This window comes from Protomyctophum bolini, assembly GCF_963924005.1.
Source record: "Protomyctophum bolini genome assembly, chromosome: 23".
NCBI lineage: Eukaryota > Metazoa > Chordata > Actinopteri > Myctophiformes > Myctophidae > Protomyctophum > Protomyctophum bolini.
Window position 1 is genome coordinate 12,870,619 of NC_137884.1, and position 18,682 is coordinate 12,889,300.

General features: G+C 42.2%; 1 protein-coding gene across 1 annotated transcript in view; it reads right to left on the minus strand.

Annotated features, from left to right (window-relative positions):
• Window positions 1-18,682, minus strand: part of iqsec3a (IQ motif and Sec7 domain ArfGEF 3a) — a gene marked incomplete at its 5' end in the record, with an annotated part of 48,507 nt that overhangs the window by 10,681 nt on the left and 19,144 nt on the right. Inside the window, 4 exons of the mRNA XM_080756859.1 lie at window positions 2,622-2,721; window positions 4,986-5,111; window positions 13,777-13,916; window positions 15,749-15,915. Coding sequence (XP_080612985.1) covers window positions 2,622-2,721; window positions 4,986-5,111; window positions 13,777-13,916; window positions 15,749-15,915 — 533 coding nt within the window. The remainder of the gene's footprint in view (window positions 1-2,621; window positions 2,722-4,985; window positions 5,112-13,776; window positions 13,917-15,748; window positions 15,916-18,682) is intronic.

Sequence of the window (18,682 nt, forward strand, 5' to 3'; positions counted from 1 at the left end):
CGTGGGTAAGAAGAAGAATGATCGAGAACTAGCTACTGAAAACCTTCAAAGGTTTGATTCAGACATTAAACACTAAAATGTCCATGAGAGCATAATTGTAGCTGTCCTTCATCTCCATAGAGTTATTTCATTTTTTCCCCCCACAATTTTGCACCCATTTTTTCACCCAGTGTCAATTATCTAATGTAATCCGGACCAGGGGGAGGTAGTTTAGAGACCAGGATTACTGCATTTTTTGTGAGGGTACCTACCCTAGGGGACACGGGGAGAACATGCAAGCTCCACACAGAAAGGTCCTTTCGCCAACCCCGCCTCGTGTATGGGCACTGATGCGAGCACACGCCCCCAGCGCCCACGGCGTCCCCAGCGGGAATCCAACCCATGCAGGACCTTCTAGCTGTGAGGCGACAGCACTACCACCTGTGCCACCGTGACCCCTGAGTATTTCATTTTTGCGTTGATTTCTTTCTTCCTTTTCTTTCCATAAATTAATGCTAGTGCCAACAACTTTATACTTGTCAGTATCAAACAAAAGTAGGTGATCTGGAAGCTTGCTATTTTATTTACTGTTTTTAATATCTTTTTAACGTCAGTTACTTAATTTACTTCGCTTTGCTTTGCCAAATCTTTGTGTGATAGATATTTGTTAACCACTTGGACCCTATAACCTCACTATTCTGAGGAGCGTCTTGTAGATCGGCTACAAGAAGGGACGGGTGCTATTGGGGCTGTATTTATCATTTAACAGCAACGGCCAGAAATGGCTTAGGGAACAGAGCACATTATGGCAGGTCAGTTTTGTATCATTTTTTATATAATGGTTCTGGTACAAGGAGAGATTAGAGTGGATGGGAACCTGCTTTAAATTCGGGAATGACTTTGGAATCCTTTTTCTATTGGGGATCCGAGGCCTCCGATGTCTCGGCCACAGATTAAGTATAAATCCCTGTCTCGGACGGTACTACTATACATTTAACCCATTCAAGGAAGATACGTTTTAGATACGTTTTTCAGAAAACTCTTGCGAGCTTGTACATCTGCTATTTTGTTTTGTTTTTTACCAATTTTTTTAATTCATTTTTTTACACAAATAATATCTTCTGGGGGGTCCCTGGTACAAAATGTTCAGATGGGTTGGGGGGGGGATGGGGGTCGGGGCACACGAAAACATTTGAGAAGACTAGCCTAAGCTTTAGACTCTTGTACAGTAGATGTATTTATCGATTCTGACATTTTCAATCTATGAGAGTCTAAGGTCTCATGCCCCATGGTGAGGAGCCTGAAATCCCCTGCCTCCGTAGCTACTCAGAACATGTACAAATGCAAAATATAAGGTGCTTACCCTGCTGTCCCACCTGTCCGGTTTATCTGCACAATGAGCTTATAACCCGTAGATCCGTAGTTTTCAATAAAAAAAGTGTTTTAATCCACTATGTCTCAATCTTTCCGCCATCTTGGATCTGTCTCCCCAAATGAGTGCAAGTGGCTGCGCAACCCTGGCCACCAGGGGGCGCTGTTGCGCAGTCGAGGAAAAATCCAAGACGGATGAAAGATTTCGAGGCAGAATGGTTTAAAAACAATTGTATTGAAAACTACGGACCTACGGGTTATAAAGACGTATAGATAAACCAGACAGGTGGGGCAGCAGGGTAAGCACCTTAGATTTTGAATTTGTACGTACGTGTTCTACGGAGGCTCCTCACCATGGGGCATGAAACCATAGACTCTCATAGATTGAAAATGTCAGAATCGATAAATACAATTTAAACAATTTTGTTGAATCGGCCTCAGGTCTATAAAATGAGTTAACGCAAAGCTGTCCCAGAGCGGTGCACATTTTCTCCCTCGATGGAGTACATAGTATCCATAACAGAGTGAGAGACCTATCCCAAGGTCCATTGTAAGTATACTTTCTTGCAGACTCTTATCGTATACATTATACATTTCAGAAGACAAATAGCTTGCAACAAATGTTTCCACTTTGACCGTCTATGCATCGAGTGACTGTAATTCACACAAACACAGTGGTGGGATGTAATACCAAGCCAGGTCTATGAAAACAAGCCCAAAATAAGCAACTATAGGCCACATGAGCACTTTAAACCTATACAAGCTCTCGCAAGCTTGTACAAAAAAACACACATAAAAGACTAAGTGTAAAATGTGGAATATTTTTAAAACATTTTAACAACACAAATCTGGTACGTGGGTCGCTGGCACAAATTATAATTTCAGATGGGGGTCTGTGGACAAATAATACATTTGGGGGTCCTTGACATGAAAACATTATTTTGAAGAAGACTTTAGGACTAAGGCCCATTCTAAAAACGCCTTTTAAATCCTGACCTGAAGTTTTCTGAAAACATTCAAATATTTATTAAAACATTACAAAAATGTTGCTATATAGCGTACATAGCAACAACTACCCCAAAAGTGGTTCCCGTATGAAAGCAAAAAGGGGTTCTAGCCTATAATGGTTTAAACAATAACAACAAAAATTGGAAGTATGCTGAAATAGCAACTACACTTTAGAAACAAGCCCCCCCAAAAATTAAAATAAAGTGCAGAACCAAAATACCAGTATTTATAGGACATTTTACAGTCATGCTGTGGTGACTTACACTCATTCTCAAACAGGTGGAACTGCATTCCCAACAGACCCATGGCTTTGGTGAAGGTGTAGGCTGCAGAACTCTTCTTCTTTGGACACAGCTTCAAGATCTGATAGAGATCACATTGTGGAAAAGATCAAATAACCCTGTTAGATAAGATTTATGTACACTGACCTTCTTGTTATGGGACTATGATGCCATCTTAGAATAGAATAAACTCAAGTCATATTTTTCCCAATAATTATTGTATTCCAATTTTAGTTGTTATGCCAATTCTCCCATATAGTCACTGTCAATGTGACCCCTATGGATGAATGAGTTACTTATTATTAGATGATCATCTACTGTATGCTGATGAGGATTTCCGTTTTTGGGCTCAAATCCAGCAGAGCTTCCTTGCTGCCTGTTTGAACACCAGTCTGCATGGTGGTGGGCATTAACTTTACCTCAGTGACACCCGGGCGGCCCTCAAATAAATACTGCTTGAGCATGACAAAAGCATCCAGGGCCGATCAAAGAAATAATATTCATACGGACCATGACCTTTAAAACATGGCATAACGACCATTTCATAATGTCCATAATTCATCACCGTTTCGTGCGACGGTGTGTCACGTTGCCGCGCCGCGTTGTGAGTTTGCAGCGATCTGAATATGCATGCCTTAAAAGAACTATACCTTTGAGAAGGAGACTGTGCTTTGCACAGCACTATACATTTTTAGTAGGCAGACATATTAAACCAATACATCACAAAGGCACTTTCAAAAAAAGCCAGCGGGCTATATAACCTGCAAAGGAAAAGTCCTCATGGCCCATACATTATTATACATATATTATTTTCATTACCTACTATAAAAATGTTCAAAGAGCATTTTTGCCCTGCATTTCCAGCAGGAATCAGAGCAATGTTGCTGAGCAGAACAATACTGTCAGAATAAAAATGTCACGGTTGTGTTAAAAGATAAATTTTTCTTCCCCTTTTACTTCCAAATAAGCCTTTTGACCTATACCTACTATTGCAATTCTTTGACCCTCCTGAGAACAGTTCTCTGAAAACCCAATGTTGCTTCATATATTAAATATGTTGTCGAAATATTAATTCAGGCAGAAACCTCTCCATATTTCAACTGTTTGTGATTTTGTGTGTTTTTTTTACAAGCTCATAGCGCGGCACGAGTGCCACGTTACGAGCTTGGAGATCTGCTAATTGTTTTTTAAACGTCTGGGTTTCCGAGGCTAGTTTAATACTAGAAGATAACCTCTTAGGGGCTCCAAAATGAGTGCATTCATTTGAACCATCATTAAAAGAATTGATTGGGCTGCTACATATCCTTCATATCTAACTGAATTACTGCTCATTCAAAGAGGTTTTTGAGAATGATTTCACAGTCAAATAGACGTGAGCCATCTGCATTTCTCTTTATTAAATACTCATTGTCTATAGATAAGGTAAATGTTCTTCAATCCTGTTTATTTATGTTAAAATAAAATAGCAATTGCAAAAAAGACATTAGTTATTATTTTCCTAATTTTCTCGTGTTACTTCTGACATTCACTCCTACCCTAAAAGGCAAAGACATTTTAATTTACACTTTTGTAGTAGGTGAAGAATATGGGATCCCATAATTATACAATGTTGCAAGGCCTTGTGTCAATTGTGTAATTTACATGCTATAGTAGACCTATTTTGGGTGATCAGCAGCTGTGGTCACCATACGTGGGTGTCGGCCTTCTCGGGAGGAGAAGCAGCCGGATTCCGGTGGCTATTTGTATAACAAAAGGGGTTTGTTGACCTGAAGGAACAGACTGGCATGATCAAAGAGTTTGGTTTTACATATGCAATAAAAGTTGACACCCTAAAGTAAACCAATGTAAAATGTTTAAAAGGTGCACCTAGAATACTATCACTGAGTCAGTCGGAGGCGCAAGCCTTGTGGAGACGTGAGCCATGCACTCTGCTGGCTGGCGTGAGTCTATTCTGTTGCTGTATAAGCTGTACTTCGTTTGAATAAACATCATGGAACTTCACATCGTCTGTGTGCACAATTCTCTCCTGTATGGTAAAATATATACATCATAGGCCTACTTCCAAATACCGGTATCAACGTTTCATAAAATGTAGAGGTCTTCAGTTGCAGCCTGGCTTCTTGGCCAGACTCATATCACACTGTCGTGGATATGTCGAAGGAATGGGTTTTTTTTTGTTGCCACCGGCAGATTCGCGTTTGGCCACTGCGAGGCTACTTCAGTTGTGGAGCTCTCTAGAGTCTAGAATCTAGACTCTAGAGAGCTCCACAACTGAAGTAGCCTCTAGAGTCTAGATCCTCTCTTATGGGGGTCCCTGGCACAAAATACCACAGGGGGACAACTTACCACGATGAGGTCATTGAACAGGAAGACCTCTCTCTGGTGGGCTGCCTGTTTCTGGGCCTTGTTGACGTCTGTCACTTCAAACAGACGACTGCAGCACACTAGTCTTCTGTGAGGGACTGACAGCACCTGGGGAGAGACAGAGGGAGAGAGAGAGAGAGAGAGCTTGATTGATTGATTGATTGATTGATTCAATACTTTATTAACTGTTTGCATAATGTACAGTACAGTGGCACGATTATGCAACTAGAAAAAGTGCTCCAAAAATATCACGGACCGTGTTGGAGTTATTTCAAACACTGTCACTTTTATATGGAATGGCACAATGGCAAAGCATTCTCACTCCAAGCACACGACGGCAGTGCATGTGTTGGGAGTCGGCCCGGTTTTGTTGAAAGGCAATCAATGATTAGAGCCCATATGCTTCAACGTTAGGTAACGACCCGATATTGCGTCGCTTAGTTTTGAGCCACACGCATGCAGGCCGGGTTGTTTTCAGCAGCCACATTGCTCAGACAAAATATAACATTTAGTTATACTTTCGGGTTGGCATGATTATAAGATTATAGATCACATTTGTTTTATGTTTGCCAGGTTCCGAGCTGAAATGCAAATTGCTTCCATTAACTAGAACAATGACACGTCTCCAGGTGGTCTGGAGGTGTGAAGACCTTCTGCCCGTGCAGGGGGAAAGGGTGAGAGCGGTCAATCTAGCCGAAAAATGTATGTATTTGTAACAAATAGATAAATTATTATGAATTATTTAACAACAAAAAAGGTCATTTGGCTTGATTTAGGAAAAGTTATGGAAGGGGAAACTTCTGAGAGCTTCATGAGCAAAAGATAATTGACTTCAAGAACTCAAAACAGTTTGAAATATCCCTTCAAGTACAATAATCAAGTAATAAGTTGTTACTGTCCACCGCATTGCTGCCTTCAGAATCTTTACAGCCACAATTTAACACAACCACTTTAACCACAATTTGACATCTAGAAAGGTGACTAACGTCTCTGCAGGTTTAAATCTCCACTAAAGGCAAAGTTATCATCATGTCATGAATAATGACATTCAATGTTTTTTTTATTGTGCCACCACCAAGGGCATATGTACTGTAGTCCAGACTCCAGAGGACTGAAAGTTCACTCAGGAAAGTAAAAGGTGTCATTAAACCAGTGATGGAAGAAGTACTCACATGTTTTACTTAAGTAGAGGTATCAATACCGTACAGTAGAGTAGATAATACTTGAGTAAAAGCGACATCATAATATACTCAAAGTACCACAAATAAAGTAAAAAATTTATAACAAAAACATAATATCCGATCTACACAATTCATTGCGATGCCGAAATATATATTAAAGGGCTTAAATGTGAGGTGTTGAAAGTCTTTATCATGGCCCTTCAAACGTGTATTATACAGTCCGTGTATACAAACAATCCACTCCAGCAGGGTTTTTTCTGAAGTTTTTCCAGCTGCAATGAAAACATTTAGACCAATTTGCCGGCGGATGTCGCTGTTGAGTAATTTTGCCAGATTAGTGGACTTTGACGTCAAAATCTACAGGCCAATTACAACACCTTTCTGAGCCTAATAATTCAGAAAAGACCCAGACCACTGAATGTTCAACGTTACAGTTTTCATAATAATTGTAGTGGAGCAAAAGTACAATAATTTCCTCTGATATGTAGTGGGGTAGAAGTAAAAGTGATGAAAATTGTTATACTGAAGAAAGAAAAAATACCTCATAATTGTACTTAAGCACAGTACTTGAGTAAAAGTAGGCTACTTAATAAATGTATGCCACCACCGCATTAAAACTCATCTTAAAGTGCTTCCCATTCATGAGTGGTTTGAATCAGGAAGCGTAGTAAAAAGATTGTGTGAACAGGAGCTGATAAACTATGATGACAGAAAGCGTTGGTATGAGAGGTGCATTGGAAAGATCAATCTTGAAGTGCTTCCATACATGTATGATATGGCTTATGGAACCTTCCGCCGTGAACTAAAGACCATCACCTCTACAGACACCTCTTAGCCTGTAGCCCTAGCGATGACGGCATTGCAGTCTTGTGCCATTTGACCCGAGATCAGATTTTAAAAATGTCTTCTACATCCTGACAGTTTTCTGAAAAAGCTATGTTTCTATGTCAGTCGTTCTTCAATTTTTCAAAAATAGCAGACCTACAAGCTCGTAGAGGGGTTCCCGCCCAAAATGGGTTATGCAAAGGCTAAAATGTAATTTATATAGCATATTGTGTAGACTGCATGTGCCAGGTTCATTTGTAGACCTGGTATCCTATAGTGTGTATTATAGTTTCAATGGACAGATTATGGATGTTTTGATAATTGATATCACACTGTTTGATGTTCATGGTTATTCAAAAACAGCAGATCTACAAGCTCATATTGTGACACAAAGTGACACGGTGTGAGCTTGTAGATCTGCTATTTCTTTGAATCGCCGACGCATAAATGGATGAAGTGGTTATAGAAATTGTCCTGATACTGATGACGAGAACCACTGCAGTGAAGGGAATGCCATAATGCCTTTTGATTGGAGTGGATTAATACATAGTTAATTAATGAAGGCAGTTGCTTGTTATGTCATATTTGGGGTCAATCCGATGAGTAAATGATGTCTGATCCTTGGAAGTAAATACAGGCACGCAAGTGCACGCGCACGCACGCACACACACACACACACACACACACACACACACACACACACACACACACACACACACACACACACACACACACACACACACACACACACACACACACACACACACACACACACACACACACACACACACACACACACACACACACACACACACACACACACACACACACACACACACACACACACACACACACACACACACACACACACTTTTGTTACCCCTGTGTGTGACATATACAACTGGTTTTCTTCCATTTAAACAAGACCTTGACAATAATAAACCCATGTCCCCCTCAGGAATACATCATAATGGCTTTACAGGAGTCTCTGAGTCTAGGTGACAAGAGTATATAATTGCAATGCCTGGGGGTCAAACTGCAACACAATTTTTCTCTGCTTTCTGTTGCTTTTTGGCAAAAACAAACTACTTTGAACTGACAATAACTATTGAATGGATTTATCATGACAATGTATTTTGAGACCAACCGTGGGTGGATTGTTGTGGAGAAAATAATTCTATGATTTTTCAAAGTTGAGTAAAACACTCTGAATCGCTGGCATGGGCAGCTATAGACGATTATTGAGTTAAGCACTGGCCTGATGTCAGCACTTTGACACAAGTACTGGGGTTGAGTACCGTTTTCCACCCACTGTCAACTGCTTGCTGAAAATCATTACAGTTCACCTCCCTCAAGCTGGAAACTTTTGCTCTTGTTTTTCTTCTCAAACGGGTCTCCTCTCACCTCCATATAGCTGTTTTGATCCCATATCGCCCACTAGTCCTTTATCTCTGTAGGCGCACTACTGCATGGCGCTCCACTCTCTCATTAGGCTAATGTCACAAACACACGCACAGACAGACATCACCAGCCCTGAACTGCGCTCGCCCCCACAACGACTCTGCTCTTGCTCAGTGCTGCCAGATCGTGCAAGAGAAATAAGCAACCAGGTCAATGAAAACAAGCCCAAAAGAAGCGACTATACTATAGTAGTGTTGATTCTTTCGGCGACTACCTTTTTCCACTGACGAAAACGAAATGGAAACTATATAAAAACTAAGCTATGATGACTAAAACTAAGACAAAATATACTGACAATGTCGTCAACAAATAAAAACTAGATTAAAATGTTAGATAGAGACTAGTGTACAAGAGATCCAGTATAGGTCATTTTACAATATTTGTTGCATGCTGAAAATAGCCGATCTAGTTTATCTATTTTCAGCAAGTGAAAAATCAGTCAATACGACGGCATCAAGGCCCACCAAAATACATTTACTCCACTAAAATCTTATGACATTTATTTAAAACTAGACCAACACTAAATCATTCCAGGTGACTAAAATGTGACTAAAACTAAATGAAAACTATTCAAAAGACTATGACTAAAACTAAAATCAAAATTTGCTACCAAAAACAACACTGCTCATGTGGCTATAGGCCACATGAGCAGTTTAAAACTATAATGCTAAAATAGCTGATCTACAAGCTCACAACTTGTCACAGTGAGCTTATAGATCTGCTAAAGAAAAATCTAATTTTATTTTACTTTTGAAATATTTTAACAACAGAAATCTGGTACGTGGGGGTTCCTGGCATAAATATTTTTAGAAGGGTAAATATATTTATACAATTTAATGTGGGGGGTTCTTGACATGAATATTTCAGAAACACTGGTTTAAACAACATTAGGAAACAAGCCCAAAAACACACAACCCGCAACCACCAATAATGTACACTGAAGTACTGTACTTTACCGGAGTATGTCCAATTTTCAATGCTTTTACCGATACTTCTACTCCACTACATTATCAGAGGCAAATATTATAGCCAATTTTTACTCCACTACAATTATTTGAAAACTTCTACCCTACTTTCTACTTTTAATACTTTAAGTAAAATAAACAGTGCATACTTTTCCCACCACTGCACTGCAGTAACAACAGCTGAACTCCAGATGTTTTAAGAAATGGGGAAATCATTTCACTTAACGTCCCATGATGTGTCTGTAAGGTCTGGACGAGTGATTGAGGGAGACAACCGCTCCGTCTTGCTTTGCCAAAATGCCGTCCCTGCCGGGCTGGGATGTGATTTGGCAGCTGGGTCCCCTCTTCTGCAGGACAATGTCAGTGCTCATAATGATTATGTGATAATAGCCTAACGGCTGTGTCTACAGAGAAATCAAGGGGAACCATTTGCACACTGAATGTAATGTTACTCCGGGGAAAAAAATGAAAGAAGCGTTTGCAGTCGCTGTACCGCACCATTGTGACGAAAAGAGAGAAGGCAAATCTCTCGATGTACGGAGTGATCTCCGTTCCTACTCTAAACCTATCGTCATGAAGTGTGGGTCATGACCGAAAGAATAAGGTTGAGGATACAAGCGGCTGGAATGAGTTCCTTTCATGCGGGTGGCCGGCCTCTCCTTAGAGACAATAATATCTGGGATTTATATAGTGCTATATAGAGTAGAGCCACTGCTCCTTCACTTGGAAAGGAGACAGCTCAGGTGGCTCGGACATCTAGTACGGATGCCTCCTGAACGTCTCCCTATTTGGGAGGTCCTGGGAAGAGGCACCCTAGGTGGAGACGCCCTAGGTGGAGATCCACTGGCAGACCAAGGACCAGATGGGGGGGATTATCTCAGGATTCCCCAGCAGAAAGTGGCTAATGAAAAGGAAGCCTGGAGCTCTCAGCTGGAGGCGTTGCCCCGCGACCCGATTCCGGATAAGCGGTTGGTGGATAGAAGATGGATGGTCTCCGTTTGACCTTCCCAATCCGAGACTAAAACGCTGCACTTGTGAACAGAAGTGTTTCAGGACAAAAGCTATACACAATCAAATCAACATATCACCAATATGAATATAACTGTATATACTGTAGCAAGACCTTGCTATAACCATTGCTACTTTATAAATGTTATAAATGCGCTTGGTTGCAATTGAGAAGGTGATGAGAATTAGGATAGAGTTCAATGGGCGTGTGGCGCCATCTTGTGAGGAACGCCGCTATTACAGTTCAGTCGCTATAGTCCAAATAAGTACCATTTTGTTATCACATTATCATCTCTGTGGTGGAAACCTCATGATGTCCAAAACTGTTACTTTTCAGGATTCTAATTCAAAAGTAGCAGATCCACAAGCTCGGTTTGTGCCGCTTTTTGAGTTTGTAGATCTGCTACCTATGATGCTTTTGTGCGACGATGCAGTGTAGTGCGATCCAAGTAGGGTGTTCATTTATGGGGGGGGGGGGGGGGGGGAAGCAATGAGTTAAAGTGGTGCAGACTCTCTAAGCCACAGTCAGCAGACTTTTCCATGATTTTTTTTTATAATAGAAAACATAGTTAGCGCAGCACTTATCAGAGCCTCTCTTCACCCAGACAGTGCAGATTGTCGTCTCTAAAACCATCTATCAGCGTGACAGCGACGTCGTTTATCTCTCACAGACACTTAACCCATTAAGACTTGAGGCTGATTCTGAACATGTCACACATCCTAAACATGTCACACATCACACATCCTAAACGTTTTCTAAAAAAAACCCTTCTCATTTCAGGGTCCATTACATGTATTTGGCTGCTCCCGATCGCTCTAAAAAAATCACAAGCAACAGTGAAATAAACAAACAAATAAATGAATAAATAAGCAAGCAAGCCACTGACTACGTTGGTTGGATTTCAATGTCAGTCTGGGGGGAATAATAGATTGCAGTTGAGAAGAAACCAGACATCTTCTCAGTCAAAGCATGCAGAAAATGGTTTCTCTTCCTGTCTAGTGTTGGCGAGCACAAATAAGTCGAGGGCCTCTCAAGTCTATTACTCTATTGCTCAAATTTGCCGGAACGAAATGCAACAAAAAATGCAAATGTGCCATTGAAGCTTATGAGATTTAATGAGCCACTCTTTACACAAGTGAGTGCATTTATCATCATTTATTTTCACTATGTAACCTTTTCTTTATTTTTTTAAATACATTTTTATCCCACGATTTTTGTAACCCATTTTTCGCCCAGTGCCAATTGCCTAAACTGTAATCCTGCATGGACACTGCTCTCCCTCTGCCAACCTGGGGAGAGCCCCAAACTGATCTCATGCTTCCTTCAATGCATCAGGAGTGAGCAGGTTCCTGTTAAGTACAAAGGTTTTATGATTTCGAAGACTACAGTATATGAATATATAAGTAGTACGAAGAAGATGATGTATGGACGTATGCATGTATAATTTATGTATAGGTATGTCTGTGTTAGTCTGTCTATGTACGTAGTTACCCCCCCCCCCCCCCCCCCAGAGAGGATGTATATAGGGCCTTAGTCCTAGTCCTCCTCCCAGCCAATACTCCCCACTGACAGGTACTGTCACTGGTATATGTGAGTCATGTATCAGTTTGTGCAAAAATAAAATGATTGAAAGAAAGGAGTGAGCAGGACCACTTCTTTTCTCCTGACAGGGGGGAATTTCCCCGGTTGGATGTAGAGCGTAGAAGGAACACGTTATTCCAACCAGTTCCTTTCCCCTCCATCATACACTTCAGCTAACCAGGTGGATGCAGTATAGTGACCAGGATTACTGCATGTTTTTTGTGAGGGTACCTACCCTAGGGGACACGGGGAGAACATGCAGACTCCACACAGAAAGGCCATTTCACTAACCCCTCTAGGGTATGGGTGCTCATGACGCAGAGGAGAGAACACGCCCCCAGCGGCAATGCCCCCCTAAATTCCCTGACTGCCCCATCAAACATGATGCAAAATCCCAGATTACAGGCCTGGGCCGTGGCTCAGCGGTCCAGGCACCTTGGCCGGTAGCCCAAGTCTGACAGTGTGCTGCGGGTTCGACTCCCGATCCCGACAGCCTTTACTGCATGTCACCACTCACCACCCCATCTCTCTCCCCATTTCCTGTCAGCCTACTGTCTGTCCCTCTATAAAAAATATAAAATAAAGGCGAAAGCCACAAAAAAACATTAAAAAAAAATATATCCCAGATTTCAGTATTTAAAACTACTTGAAACACTACGCTACTAAGTAACTACAACTGTCGCACCATGAAACCAACACCATTTCATCATCCAAAACAGAAACAGTTCAGTCAAACTGCTCTCTGTAGTCTGCACCTACAGTAGTGTCTCCCACAACGTCCCTCATTCAAAGTAGTTACTGATGGTTTTCTATACATTTCGGCTGTCCCCTCCAGTACAGTGGAGCTGCATGTTAAATCCATGCCTGCCTCTACGTATGTAACCTTTTCCAATGAATAAAATGTAATTTGGTCCAATCTGTATTCTATTGAGATATTTAGATCATGTCAGAGGTCACGTCTCACCTAGACAAAGGACATTTATCCCCTGAGCAAGCAGGCAGGCTCTATAGATGGAAGTTATGCGGGAACGCCCACTGAGTGGCCAAAAACTACTTTCTGGCCTTGCCAGCCCATTCATCCAAACAGAAAAGTCCTGTCTGATTGCATTAAACAATGTTAAACTCACCAACATTGCAGCTGTACGAAAAGCTTGAATTATCCTCTTTCTATCGGCAAAAAAGTTTTTGTTTCATAAAAATCCACCATAGAAACGTTATGAGCTACTTTCTGTCAAGAAATGCCATGCATATATTTATATAGAGTTTGGAAGTGCTTGTTTTCAATAACACAACATTTTGCTGCCTCCTGCATTATGTGACATTTAGAAACAGGTGGTACGCAGGACGGTTGAGTGATTTCCAACGAGCGCTTCCAAACTCAACTCAAATCCGGGGTAGAAGTATCAAGTTATCTTCACTTGATAGTATCACGTGAAGATAGACAGGAAAGAGGGAGAGAGAGAAGGGGAGAGACACGCATCAAAGGTCGTCATGAACGGGACTCGAACACACGACGCGCTGTCAGGACAAAGCCCATATGTGGCATGTGCCTGGACCACTAGGCCAGCGGGCGCCCCCGAACAGACAGTCTTGCGGCCATGACTGTCTCTGTATCAACAAGAGTCACATTTAGTCGACTAAAACCAGACTAGCACTAAACATTCCGGGCGACTAAAATGTGACTAAAAATTAAATGAAAACTATACAAAAAAAGACGGTGACAAAAACTAAAATCTACATTTTCTTCTTACCGTCTTCATGCCTACGATGGACTGCTCCACCTTGGACACGTAGGTGACGTGGTCCTCGTTGGAGCGCAGCTCCCGCAGCTGGATCCTCTCGTAGATGCCCGCCACCGTGTCCCGCGGGATGTCGGCGCCGTCGTCCACACCTGTAAGGAAAGCGGCGGCATCACATTTTTTAGTTTTAAGTCACGGTCTCTTGAATAGTTTTCATTTAGTTTGAGTCACATTTTAGTCACCTGGAATGTTTTAGTGTCGAGTCTGTCGACTAAATATCATAAGATTTTAATCGACAATCTACAGTTGATTTAGTCGACTAAAATGCATTTTGGCGGGCCTTGATGCCGTCGTAATGACTGATTTTACGCTTTCTGAAAATGGCAGATCGTCAATTTTCAGCATGCACCAAGTATAATATGACTTATACTGTATCTCTTGTCCACTAGTCCCTCCATAACATGTTTGTCTAGTTGTGATTTGTTGTCAAAATTGTCAATATATTTAGCCTTAGTTTTAGTCATCATAAATTCGAAAAAAAGGTAGTCGACGATCATGTCATGGTCATAGTATTAGAGAACGAAATCAACACTGCATCACAAGTTACATGGCCTGTCATGTGTGCAGAGTACTTCTTGCGGAAAAACACATTTTTGGTCTTATAGCAAATGAATGCAAAACATATAGATATAAATATTGCAGTTAACCGTTTCAAACGTTTATACCAAACTTTCCTAACTATTTCTGGAGAGAGAGAGAGAGAGAGAGAGAGAGAGAGAGAGAGGTGAAATGCAAACACACAGGGAGTGGCATATTCTCATTTGCATGGAATGCCAGTATTGATTTTTCAACTTAATTGAAACGTGGGGAAGTGTACGGACGAAGGCTATTGAAGTCGTTCTGCATCCACCTCAGAGAGAGTTATTCGGGTTAACCCGTTTATTAAATATTGCCTGAATATTCTTATCGGCTCATTGGTTCATTTGCATAATAATAAACACTCATTACCACACTGGAAATCGAGAGAGATAGCGAATGAAACGCACAGGCGGTAGCTCGGATTGGGACCATTTCGCAAAGACGGATGATGAAAAAAGGTTTCGTGACAAACTTTGCGAAAGAGCTGCTCAAATACACCAGCGGCACAATGAGCGGCAGCATGCCTCGTCACTTTCAAATACAAACACCTGCTGCGGTTCCAACGGGTAGGCCACGCAATGCAAACGGTTGCTTACATACATAAGACATTTACGCAGAGGAAAACGGCCAATAAAATGAAGTGTAGGCCTACTTCAGAGAGGTCTCCTCCATATAGTCCCTTTCAGTCTGTCTAGCTTAATTTCCGCTGCTAGTGAAAGTGCAATACAACATCGGACTAAGGGCTCTATTTTCGTCCATGCTAAACACCTTATCCCTAAATGACTTGAGAGAGAGATGACGCACCCTGCACTACGCAGACATTTCCATGCAGGCGCGGTGCGCGATGCTCTTTACCAAACTAATTTGGCATACGGTTTACGGGTGCTTTTAAAATGCACTATGAGCCTTCCCAAATGTGTGTGACCAAAATAGCAATTTAGGGGAAAGCGTGCCAGCACCCCCATGACCACACCTCTAGGTGCAAATACTGGTGTCGGCAAAAAATATAGCGGGTGATGCTGGACGAAAATACCATTAAGGGACAGAGAAAGCTCCTATATTCGTAATTTTCAGGCAGCGGCTGAATTGCGGGCCGCGTTGCGGGTAAAGGCGGCGACGAAATTGGAGCCCTTCGACTCAAAAGAAGAACATCTTTTTGTGAGGGGTGGTTTCATAATGTCAGTGAACAGCACCATCTACTGTATAAACACCAGAGACTTCACAGTCCCACAGGAAACGTAACGTGACATCATCACATTATTATTTCACTGAAATCGCTGTACCTCAGCTGTTTTTTCCCCACTGTGTTGTTTGGGCGGTAACGAAATTACACCACATTACATACCTCGGAGGTTGCGTATGAAGTCCTCCAGCATCATCTTGCGGTCGGGCTTGATGTTGGGGCTGTACATGTCCGTGTTGAGGAGGATGATGGCGAACGCCAGGATGAAGATGGTGTCCGGGTTGTGGAACTGCTGAACCACGTCCGGGTTGCACATGCAGTACCTCTGACTGACCACACGGCGCAACAATGCATGGAGGGAGAGAGAGGACAAGCAAGAGCAAAGATGGTTCATTTTGAAGATAGCACTGTGAAAAACGCATGGAATACGGATGTGTATATTACAGGAAACTTTCAGTTAAACTTTCCAACAAATTCCGGGAAACTCCCGAATTGTACCATCACACCTGTACAGTATTATTACCGTATATTACTGTATATGCCTGCTAAACTTGAGGTTTACGGGCAAGTCTAGTGCCCATAATTGCCCGTTAACTCCTCTTTTCACGCAGTGTAGACCACCCCAATTGGAGCCACTAGAGGCCGAAATGCTCCCTCTAAAGCCGTGCTATAGTGACGGCATGGGAGCAAAGGTCAAAGACATTTCTGTGCTGCATGTTGTTGTCCACTGGCTCAACTGCCAGTGAGGAGACTCCACCGGGAGGACACTCAGACTTCCGGCCTACTACTCACGCCCAGTGCCACCCCCAGAGCAGTGTGAGGCATTGCTTGCCCAAGAGGAGTTAGAATGACTTGAATCACTGTTCCTCCTTGTCAAATACAAAACAGTTAATGGGAGCACATGTATTTATTTAGAGAGCTTATATTGTGCTACAACTCGCCTTTTAGGATATCATATTCATACAGTACGTCCAATAACATCGCTAGTTGCCAGCTCATCAGTGCAATAAACTCATGCTGGGTGACAACTGTGCTCTGGTATGTGCTTGTGTTTGTGGATTAGTGTTTCGTGTATCACACACTCTCCCTAATCCTCTTCATCCTCCTCATATTTCTCAATCCATATTTTTCGTTCCTTTTCACTATAGTTACCACTTCAACCCTTAGTTGACCCCCTCCTGTTTTCACTCTTCTCCAAAAAACTGCTGATGCTACGGGGGAAATTAAAAGCTGATCTACAAGCTGTTACAACGTGAATGTGTCACATTAACGTGTCTGGGTTTGGACTGTTTATAAGTGCAATAAGTGTGATCCTCAAAACAGGATTTGATGAATCCAGACGCAAATTATTAGTGTTGCCACCATGATAGTAAGAGCATCTATCTGCACATACAATGTTCACTGGAGTAGTGGAACTGTTTTGTTGTTGGTACTTGTGTTTGTTGTGTGGAGCACTTTGCTATAACAAAGTCTAGGCCAACTGGCCAACACTCCTGACTTTAGCAGCAGACTCCTGCTACAGTATGTCTACTCCTCCTTTGGGCTATCAAACTTCCATACAGGCAGTGGAATCTGAAAGCAGTATATAAGCAGCTCAGAATGTGACCCACGCACGCCGATGGACAAATCCCAAAGAGCCGTCGTTCTAAATCTAAGGAGAGCAGGTGGGAGAAAAACTGCTGGGGAAGCAGGAAACACCAGACCCATATGCAATTATGCATCTAAACACACACAAACACCCAGGTGTCTCACTGTGTGTGTGTGTGAGTGTGTATCTTGGGAGCCCTGCTATTCCAGTAAATAAACCATGGTTATTGTTATGAAATATGTAGAGAAACCTAGAGCATAGCATACAGTACCACAAGAACGCACACGCATACACAGGCATAGTGACGACAACTAGCGTTGACTCCTAGTGCTCCTTCCATCTCAATGGGATAGTTCCAATGTTTGGAACTATACAGCCCATAGGCACCCGCTTTGCGCCGGCGAGATCAAAGCGTGTCGCCACTCTCTTACTATTCCACTCGGGTTGAAAGTAGTTGAACCACATATTTTCGACAAAGACATTTTGTTTGTCTGGGGAACACCAGTCAGTTTAAAAACTGCTATAAGCAATAATATGTCAAAATGTTTTTTTTGCCTGTGAGCAATGGGTAAAACGCTCCCAAAAATTATTTAGTCTCTGTGACACATCTAGGGGCCGCAATCTGCATTCAAAGATTTTCCTAGAAGCTTTGTCATTGGTCGATTCGCCTGTCTACTTCCTGCTTGGTTAGCCATTCCGACCGTTTTTTCTTTTTTTTTGACCAATGACAAAGCTTCTAGGAACATCATGGATGCAGATTGTGGCCCCTAGATGTGTCACAGACACTACATTTTTTGGGAGTGTTTAACTCATTGCTGGCTGTCTGAATAGCAAAAACATATTCATCAGGGGGAGGATTTCATAACAAACAGACAACCGTGGAACAGAGGGTCACAGGTTCCATTACTACACTACATGAGCTGCCAACGTGCCCTCGAGCAACTGATCCCTTACCCCCACACACATCACTCTTGCTTTGAATTAACAGTGTCAACTAAATGGGAAATGTGTGTGTGTGTGTGTGTTGTATGTGTTTGTGTGTGTGTGTGTGTGTGTGTGTGTGTGTGTGTGTGTGTGTGTGTGTGTGTGTGTGTGTGTGTGTGTGTGTGTGTGTGTGTGTGTGTGTGTGTGTGTGTGTGTGTGTGTGTGTGTGTGTGTGTATAGGCCCTCTACTGAAGTGTGAACTGTAATTTTTACATTAATGAGTCATCATTTCTGGGTACAGCAGGGGGCGGGGGCATTATTCCCCCGAGTCATGAGCCCATTGAGCCGCATGATTGGAAGCTACATCGCACAAAGGGGCACGCTCGTGCACACACACACACACACACACACACACACACACACACACACACACACACACACACACACACACACACACACACACACACACACACACACACACACACACACACACACACACACACACACACACACACACACACACACACAGAGCCTCCATCTGAACGCCTTGAGTCAACATAATTACATCCTCGTGTCGGGGTAAT